Below are 10,077 nucleotides of genomic sequence, written 5' to 3' on the forward strand. Positions count from 1 at the left end.
GTAACATGAGCCCGTCTTACATGCGTATTCAAGCATCGTGCTGCATACTAATATTTGCGCATCAATGTCAATGGCAAAATGCACATTCTTTTTACTGTGATCACTGTGATGTCATGAATGACTTTCTTTCCAAAATCACTCTCAAAGGAAGGGTTTTGCATTTTTTTAGTTCTTATCTATTCATTTCCGCTATTCTGCAATAATATAAAGATACACTTAAAGAGATAAAATCATTACATCCTGCTTGTTCTTACAAAATACAGAAAATATCTACAGTATGTTCTGGTTCCATATTCCATTCAGCCTCTGGCCTCATGGAATATGGAACCAGAAAATAGATAATTCCCATTCTCTGTGAACAAGCAGGGTGTAACTAATAATACTATGTGTTACCAAACTCATGGCTTTACATGTTAAGATTAAGATTAAAAGCCTACCTCTTTGATGGCAAAGCTGAGTGCTTTGAGTCTATCCTTAGTACCTCTAGTCAGGGCACGTTTCTCTTTACACAACTGACGCAAGATATCTGACATATTCCTCTTCATGGTCTTCACTCTCATGTTATAGTACATCTTCTTCTTCATTACTGTAGCCTGTAATAAGAAGTCAAGTTGAACAACCAACTTTACCAATGTACATAATAATGGTAATAATGTTGTACACCAGGAAGAATTATCAATAAAAATCCAGCAAATATACACTGCAAATTCATCATTTTTATATTCAATATTTCACACCATGTGACATCATCACCTAAATTATACACAGACGGCCATGCATGAACATATTTTATTATGGCACATTTGTATGATTTATCTATTCATATTGTTATTAAGTGGTATATACCTAGTATACCCAGATGAGCTCCTAGACAAGAATGACAAACACCCTATCATATACCTGATTTTCATTCCTGAGCGGAGAATGCAAATTAGAATCTTGCACATGGGCACAAGCAATGGTGTATCTATTAATTCATTAATTTTGGCCATTTTGGAGCACCTTCCTCTGAAAAGGGGCAAGTTCCCACTTCCTTGCCCCTCACCCCTAGATATGTCACAGGTAACATTTTCATGCACCATACCCACAGAATAAAGCTTAACCTTACCTCTGCCATTTCCCTGAGGCTCTTGTTGCAGACATCATAGGTATCGAGTCTCTCTAACCACGGTAGGTGATAGAGGACATGGGTGGAATAGTTGCACAGGTAACATACAGGATTTGGTGCATAGAGAGGGTCCTTCAGACCAAGAATTCTTAACCTTGGTAACCTCACCAGGTGGGTGATGTCCTATAATATGAGGATAGTACCAGTTATAAATAATACAGTGACTAAAGAACCATTTCCAATGGTATATCAAATGCAGAAAGCATATACATCAAATCTAACATGGTAATTTATCCATCTTACAGCCTAATAGAAAGTGCATCTATAACATATTATGAAGTTTAAAAGAAATTAAGCAGTTGTGGAATACATGTAGGAAAATATTGCTATTGTTTCAAAGTAATCTTCATAGCGGAGCCCTATAAAGAGGCTAGTTGAAGCAAATTTCCTCTGTAATTCCCAAGTTTAGAAAAAGCTACAAATAATCCAACTATATTCACCCTACCTTGAAAGAGCAGATGTTATTTCCAGAAAGGTTGAGATTCTCCAGCTTGTCATGATTATCTAGAGAATGACCTATGGAGGAAATAAGAGGAAAAGGAAGGAAAGTAAAAAATGGATTTAAAAAACACTGGGTTAGAAGAACAAGAAATATTTTATATGATTCACTTGTCGGACATACCGAGTTTAAGAAAAAATTGAATGTGATGAATATCAATTAAATCTGATTCAAATATTTTAAAGAAATATGAAGAACTCGTCGAACCTATAGATTGCAAAAACCTCTTCACATTAATCTTTTTTACTGATCCACACTGGACTGATACTGAAAAGACAAACACATGATTATCATGAACACCAAAAGCAATCCAGAAAATGCCTTGGATCAAACTAGATAACAACCATGCGATGTAGTCTTCAGGATCACTCTGCAGTTAAAGACTGTTTCAGAATTGAGTGAATTGAAACCACAGTAAAAAGCAATCTCCCCCCAGAGGTAAAATTGTGTTTCACTGAAAATTTGTATAAATAATTTAGGCAAATATGCAGTTACTAAATGTATGCTAATCTCTAACCCAACTACCTAATAATTTTTAAGTGTTCCTGTATCAACAAGAGTGATCCAACTCTCTGATTCTATGATTGTGAAAATAAGCAAAGCATGTTACTGGATACACTGTTCAGTGGATTTGTCATCAATAGATATTTTGGAGATGAGCAGTAAGGGGTTAGCATGATGTTTCAATTGTAAGTATCAACCTTTAACAACTCATTAGATTAAATACACTGAAACAAATAACTCCTCAGAGAAAGTCTTTATAGTCAAACACACATCGTGCACTAAAATACCAAGAAAATAACTTTTTAAACAAAATAATTGATTTAAAAGAACATTCAACTTACCAATCTTTTCAATCTTGTTGTCAGCTAGATTCAGTTCTGACAGAGCAGTCAAACCATTTAAGCCCTAGAATGAAAATAATGACACTTCTTTGTACTATTATGTAATAGTAAAGAGAATACTTCTGAAATGTGTATGCATATCCATAGACATTGACTGGTGTAAATAGCAATTGAACTTAAAATAAATAAATCGACCTAAAAGAATGTCAAGACAAATATTAAGAAATAAACTTTACAGAGTGAAGATAAAAGTATACACTTTTTTAAAATTACACATCATGCCCCCCCCCCTCTCAATGAACAAACAGAAAAAAGTAATTAATAAAAGAAATAGGTCTATCAATATTCAACAGCTTTTTAAACCAGATTCTAACACTTCATTCCAAAATCTATGGTTTGGCTGTAACAATAATCATTACGGTAATGTTTTTTCTACCATTAGTACCAAGTACCCATTTACCTCAAATGAGCAGAGAGAGAGAGCCATCTAATATTTGTGACTCGAAGAAGGGAAATGGGATGAGCTAAAAAATTCCTTCAACTATATGTTGCTTCTTACCTCAATGTTTGCTATGTTATTATGATTGAGCCAGAGGACTTGGAGATGTTTGAGATGAGATAAACTTTCAATGCGCTGCAGTTGATTGTCGTAAAGATACAATTTTTTTAGTCTTGGGCATCCTTTCAAGTCACCAATCGTCTGTTTATAAATAAAAAGCAGTAGAAAATAATTACTTGTAAGCTCATCTGTTACAAATGTTATCATAAGAATGAAAGTTTGATCTGGCTAAAGTTTTAAGTTTTTTGTAAAATAATACTTTTATGAGGAGGCAAGTGAATGCTTTACATGCGTGATCAAGGGAATGTTCAAGGGCCACTGGTGTATTTTGAGTGAGCGATTGTTTTTGCAGCATTAAACAAAGCACCTTGTGAACTGTTATATATTTATGAGAGAGCATGGTGACAGCAATTCATTTTTACTTATAAAATCATCACTGTGAATATGATACTTTAACCCACTGTCACCCCAAATTTCTAACACCAATAAGCATAATGTAAGGTCAACTGGTTAACCTACAACTAAATTTATACGATACAAGGGCTCTGGAATATAAAGTTTAGTGAACAATCATGAAGATTGAATGCAATGAAACGTAAATATCAGTCTAACAATCATTGCTAAGCTTTATCAAACAGGACCCAGGTTCCACTTACAGTGAGCTTGCACTCTGATACCCAGAGTTCTTCAAGCTTGGAGGAGTACTGCAGACCATCTATGCAACTTATATCCTGGCCCATTATGATGATGGTGGTGACGTTAGGAAAGAACTTGAGTCCCAACATCCGAGGGTATCCAGAAAAGAAGATCTCCAGAAGTTCCACATGGTCTCCGCCCCCATTCCCAAGTTTACTGTACTTGATCCCATTCACAACACACTGCAGAGATCAACAGCAATTCCAAATCAGAAAAATACTCAACAAACTTCAGATTTACAATAAAGGCAATCATGACATGAATCCTTATATAGCTAATTCATTCAAATTGAAGTACATAGACACATAAAATCCTTGCCTCATATTATTAAATCAAATTACATTTAATTATTGCACTACCCCTGCTCTAAATCACCCAAGTCCTGCAAAGAATTCTGGGATTAAATAACGGTAGATTTTAAGTGACTGAGCCTCAAAGGATGCAGCTATATCATAGGGATTTTATTTGCTTCTGATTAAGTCCATTACTAACAAAACTTTATTTCAAATGAAACCTCAAGATAAGCAGACTTTCAAAATGGGGGAGAGGTGGGGATAAAGAGCTTGTTTCTCAAGAAACACACACTTACCAATTCTTTGAGTATATCATCATCCTCTTTGTTGCCAAGAAGCTGTTCCATCCTTGTGATGGGGACTGGCACTGGGCTTTTGCTTTCCGAATCAGACATGACTCAGTCTTTTGTGTTGTCCATCATTTACAATGGTATCCACAGGCAATTTTCATAGTTTTGTCTGTAAATGGAGAAAATAATTTTCAGAGCATCTTTTGATAGATGACATAATAGAAACACAATAACCATTTCATTCAATTGATAACAATTTATTACAAGCCTGAAGAAAAGTCTCAAGACTGAAAAGATGAAATCTCTTGAGATTTAAAATGTTGCCTATTGAGGGTTAAAATCTATATTTGATTAAAATATACATTCTCATATGACGTACACGTACGTAGCTTCTATGAGCTGTATTACCAAGTGCCGTTTTAAAGAAAAATTCATAGATTAAAAATGTTTTTATTAAATAAAAAAATATATATATTGATTGTAAATATTTATTATTGTAATAATAATTATTACAATGAATATTTCAATTTTTTTAATTAATAAAAAAAATCTAATCTAAGAATTTTTCTTTAAAACGGCACTTGGTAATAAGGCTCATCGAAGCTACGTACGTGTACGTCATATCAGAGCGGGTTCAAGGGTCAAGCCTATTGACTCGCAGTGTTTACAATATGGATACATGACATCAGTCTGGTAAGATATCTCTAATTTTTCTTATTTTGGGGGGGGGGGAACTATTTTACCTTTATACGCATTAGGTGTGTAAAGGTATGCAATTTAATAAAATTTTGGTCTATGTATGGACCACTAGTTCTAATATTAAATATGAAGGGAATTCCCTTCTGGACTACAATCTTCTCCACACTGGCATAGCCTGCCTTGTCTAGGCTCAGTGATCAAATGAAAATATCAAAATCATACAAAAATATTATCACCGAGTCCTCTAGGCTAGGATAAACTAGGGAAGAGGGAGTTGCGCGACAGCCGAAGTACATGTAGTCTAAGTCACAGTTTTTTTCCTTTTAAGTATATTTTTTCCCATTATGGTGCATAGCCGTAGATCTATACACGGTGCATTTCAGGCCAAAACGGAATAACATGAACAATCTTTATTGTGGTCCAGTTCTTTTTATATTTTAATGAAATAAAGACAAAAATCGATGAGCCCTGTCGGGGGGATTTTGCATTGTTGTTAACCCCTGGCCTAGGCCTAACGTTTAATGGCGGCTGCACGATCGCGAGTCATCTGTGTACGAGGAGAAATACAAAGAAATCTTAAAATATTTTTTTAAAGTAAACACCTCGAAACAGACCGCTGCCAGCTTGCCTTCCATTTAGTATTCATGTTTTTTTTCTTCATATTTTGATAGAATTACAAATTCTGTCTGAATCATAATAAATAACAATACGCGACTCAGTTATCCACGCCGCACTGACAAAGTGACAGAGTCAGAGACACGGGCAGGCGACATCGCGACAGCGACAGCTACGTGATGGCCCACCGAACGACGACTCCAATCATATGGACGCCAGGCCCACCGGCCTACGGAAATGGACAGTATCGCTGGCCTCAAACGCTTAATTACATCACGTTATCTCGCCTATCCAGACAATATGTTCTACCCCGAAATATGAACTATATGCCAAACATTTACATATATATACACAAGTTAAAATACTAACATATGAATTAACAATCACTCTGAAAAGCCAGATTTAGTTGTGTTCTCACCTCCGCTCCGATACCCTCAATTCTTCAAGTTGATCTCCGACGACAATTAGCTGACGAATCTGATTGGTTAAAAGTGATCACATGGCCATAGTAACTATAGCAGAGTGAAGCTTTCCATCCCTGTACAGTCGACAGGGAGAGGTTAAAAATGAAATACATACTAGTACAAAAAATACACACAAAAAGTTTACACTTTTCACTCTTTTTACCAAAATTGAGCAATAGTAGATCCTCAGATTCTGCCAGGTACCTGTGTGTATTCTCTTCCAACATCTAGATACCACGGACATGGGGAGGGGGGGGGGGGCTTAACGGGGGCATAAGTTCATTTAATTCAGTACCCCCTCCCCTTTTTTCATTAAACGTGAACATGAAGACCTAAAAGTGTGATTACTTGTGGGGGGGTTTGCACGGTCAGCCCCTAAACGTCTCAAAACCTTTCCACGGTCCCTGTCTCCCCTCTATTTTATTATTCCCCTCCCTACTCCTCTTTCTTCTATGTCTAAATTATATGAAAATTATAGTTTTGGTCATAATTACATGCATGTATATTTTGTTGGTTCCCTATTCCGAATAAGCTAAATCAGTATAGTACCAGTGAGCTTAGCGAGCGAGGAAACCTAAAGCATTCTTCAAAACAAGGAGTTGAAGAAGTTTACCCTAACGAGAGACTACAGAAAAAAATATTTATATTAGATTTCTGTTAATAACTATGTCTTCATTATGACAAAGGAGTTCAGAAAAGAATTCTCTTCTACTGGAACATCTATTTGCTTTCCTAAAAATACACCATGAGGAAAGTACATCTTTCCAAAAAGAATTTTTTATTATATCAACAAACTTTTCTAAATAGCCATGACTATAAAGTAAAAAAAAAGGAGTCTGAAAGGGGATGGCATGCAAAAAAGAATTTAAAGCTTGTGTATAGTTTTGGTAAATCCACCAAAATGCACCTATCACTATTCCAATTCATTGCTAGCTAATATGAATGGATATGCCCTATAACAGTTATGATGTGGAGGATATGAAATGAAAATGTGTTTTACAGGATAAATTTTGCGATTTTACAAGGAAATTTAACTTGATCGGGTCACCCGATCAAATTAAAATATCTGTGTGTTTTTGTCTTTCAATTAAATCCTATTCAAAATCATGGAATGGGCTGAAACTTTCAAGATATGTTCTTTGTCTGTAACTTTTGGATATCTTATCACTAAATTTATAAGATAAGTGCTTGAATGCCCATTTTTTTAATTTAAAACAAGCATCGCCGAGAGAGGGCGCTATATATCCAAGATTTGAATATTTGAAATTTTCTCAGAGAAGTGCAGTTGGAAAAATATCTAACGGTCTCTACGCTTCAGTAAGACTGTCATATTAGATGATATTCGATTATCAATCACATTATTGACCCTTTACCAAAGCTATACACAGGCTTTAAGCATATATCATCCATGAATCCATTATGCATTCTTCGTATCCAGGTTAATTTCAACGAAGTGAAGAAACATTCGATATTTACCATTTTCACACCACCTTCTATATAGGAATTACAAATCTGAATTCTTTCGATCAGGTTTTTTATTCCACAAAAAATGAACAGAACCCTTTCCAGCTCTTTTATAAACACAGGTGACGGATTTGGTAAAGACAAAGTTAAATAATTAAATTGTGAAAGAAAAAGGGTTTGACAAGAGTTACTTTACCCAGTGGGGTTATGTTTCTATTTGACCAAACTTGAATTAGGCACTTCACCTTGTTTAGGGCAGGTATGTAATTTAGAGATACAATGTTATCTAAATTTAAAGAAAAGTTTATACCTAAACAGGTGAAGCAGCCATCATCAACACCGTGACGCGAGTTTCATTTTTGTTTTAATTCTGTATGGGCTATATTTTTTCGATCAAATCCAACCAATTTTAGTTTTACCTTCATTAATTTTCAATCCTGAAAGTGAATAAAAAAAATCTCAATAACAGAAAAGGGCACTGTTCAGAGACTCATTTGAACCGTCTAAGAAGAGGGTTTTATCATCTGCATACTGAGTAATTTTCCGAATATTTCCTTTAATATCAATTCCTTTAATACAATCATTTTGACGAAGCATAACTGCTAAAATTTCACACATCAAAAATAAATATGAAGAAAGGGTATCACCCTGCCTACATCCTCTATTTATAGAGAAACGTTCAGACAAAATAATAACCATTTATGTATACTGAAGACATATTTTCATTATAAAACGTTTGAATCCACTGATGAATGGAAGGCCCCCGAATGTTTCTAAGACTTTGTATAAAAAATCATGCGAAACTGAATCAAAAGCTTTCTCGAAGTCAAGTAATAATAACATCCCAGGAGTATTCAATTCTTCAGTTTCATGAAGAGTATCATAAATTATAAGAATATTTCTCCAATATATCTATTCTTCATGAACCCTTTTTGATCCTCATGAATAATTTCGTGCAATATATATTTTTATTTTATTGGCTATAGCAGAAGATGCAATTTTATATGACGTGTTTAAAAGAGTTATATAGGTCTCCAGTTTTGTTATTATTTTTTAGGTTTCTCTCCTTTGGGTATCAAAAAAATGATTCCCAATCTTTGCGAGCTTCTAAAATAGACAAAAGCTCTTTTGAACACAAAAAGAAATCAAAACGGGATTGTTTTACTGGAGATGTTCTCCTCCATGTAAAACGTTTAATATATGGATTTTGTTGTCTCCATGGATCAATCAATTCAAATTTATTTTTTACTTTTAATCCACCATTACCTAATCTATTGCATATTGGTGACACTTCTCTGTAATATTCAGAAACTGATAAAATACTTGGAAAAATGTCTCAATCTCATTAAGAAGTGTTTCAAACTTTGCTCAGATAAAATGCAAAACAGATCGTTTTAGAAAAAGTGCAATATCATGTTTCATTGATTTACTAAATTCTAAATAAATTTTTTATTTTCATACCCTTGAAATCAACTCAAATTTTTGCCATTGTTTTAGTCTCCATTTCAATCCAATTGATATTTGAATTTTTAATATTGTATTTCTTTTTTCGTTCTATTTTATTATATCTAATGAATTTTTATGTACACTTACTCTTTAAAATTTATTTTTTATCTATGTACATTGTAAATTGTAATTGTTTGCTTTTATCATGACTTGTAAACATGCTAATTTCAGCCTTCTGGCTGTGTAACATGTACTAGTGTTTTTATACGAAATGAATCATGATTGAATTGAATGCACAATGCATGCATGCGCTTGGTTGCTGGGAGGGGTCTATAAGCATGAACATGTTATTCTATTTCATTCAGGGTTTTCCTTTCTTTTTCCAACCATTTATTTCTAACAATATCTGAAATGATTTTTTTTCATTAAATAGGGATGAACATTCGGAAATTAAAAAAAAAACTAATGGTTATCATGCATGTGTATATAACCATCGATACCATGCTCGGATATACCATCATGATTATGTCCCTCCTTATCATTATTATCATATTTGTTATCGTAAATATTATGATGTTCGAACGCAGTATGGGAGGGGGTGATAACACAGGCCATTCCCCCACCTGAAATATTGGGAGATATCCCCCATCCCCCCCCCCTGATCGACACATTGTGTGTCGATTTGTGCTCATGGTTGTTAATGACACAATATTGTCATCTGTGATTTTTTCCACTTAGTTTGAAGGGGGGGGGGGGTCAGTGGCATTACGGGTCTAACATTTATAAGGGGGCAGATATGGTATAAAAGGCAACACGTATAGTTAAAAAATTCTGGGAGCGAGCCAAATTACTATGCCAACAAAATTTAATTTTGAGATAGATTTTGGCATGATGATTTAAAACATATATCCTATTTCACCCTTTTCACTTTAATTTCATTCTTGTCTCCTTTCTTGGTTGAGAAATTTTCTTGGGGGTCCATGGCCTCCCAACCCCCACGTCTGCTTATGGCAGTGGGGGGGGGGGGGGGTTGGGTAGT

The 10,077-nt window shown here is 34.7% G+C and overlaps 1 protein-coding gene across 3 annotated transcripts in view; it reads right to left on the reverse strand.

Moving 5' to 3' along the window:
* Positions 1–6,126, reverse strand: part of LOC121419120 (leucine-rich repeat-containing protein 9-like) — a 29,392-nt gene extending 23,266 nt beyond the window's left edge. Inside the window, exons 1-8 of one of the 3 annotated variants that reach the window (XM_041613439.1) lie at positions 6,083–6,126; positions 4,357–4,519; positions 3,728–3,949; positions 3,072–3,212; positions 2,513–2,576; positions 1,614–1,684; positions 1,109–1,291; positions 438–593 (exon numbers count right to left, since the gene is read on the reverse strand). In XM_041613439.1, the coding sequence (XP_041469373.1) occupies positions 438–593; positions 1,109–1,291; positions 1,614–1,684; positions 2,513–2,576; positions 3,072–3,212; positions 3,728–3,949; positions 4,357–4,455 (936 nt within the window). In that variant the 5' untranslated portion in view covers positions 4,456–4,519; positions 6,083–6,126. Of the gene's footprint in view, positions 1–437; positions 594–1,108; positions 1,292–1,613; positions 1,685–2,512; positions 2,577–3,071; positions 3,213–3,727; positions 3,950–4,356; positions 4,522–6,033 lie in introns of all 3 variants that reach the window. The other 2 variants (XM_041613438.1, XM_041613440.1) reach the window with 2 other exon arrangements.
* Positions 6,127–10,077: the final 3,951 nt, after the last annotated feature.

The sequence above is a fragment of the Lytechinus variegatus genome, chromosome 7 (assembly GCF_018143015.1).
Source record: "Lytechinus variegatus isolate NC3 chromosome 7, Lvar_3.0, whole genome shotgun sequence".
Lineage (NCBI taxonomy): Eukaryota > Metazoa > Echinodermata > Echinoidea > Temnopleuroida > Toxopneustidae > Lytechinus > Lytechinus variegatus.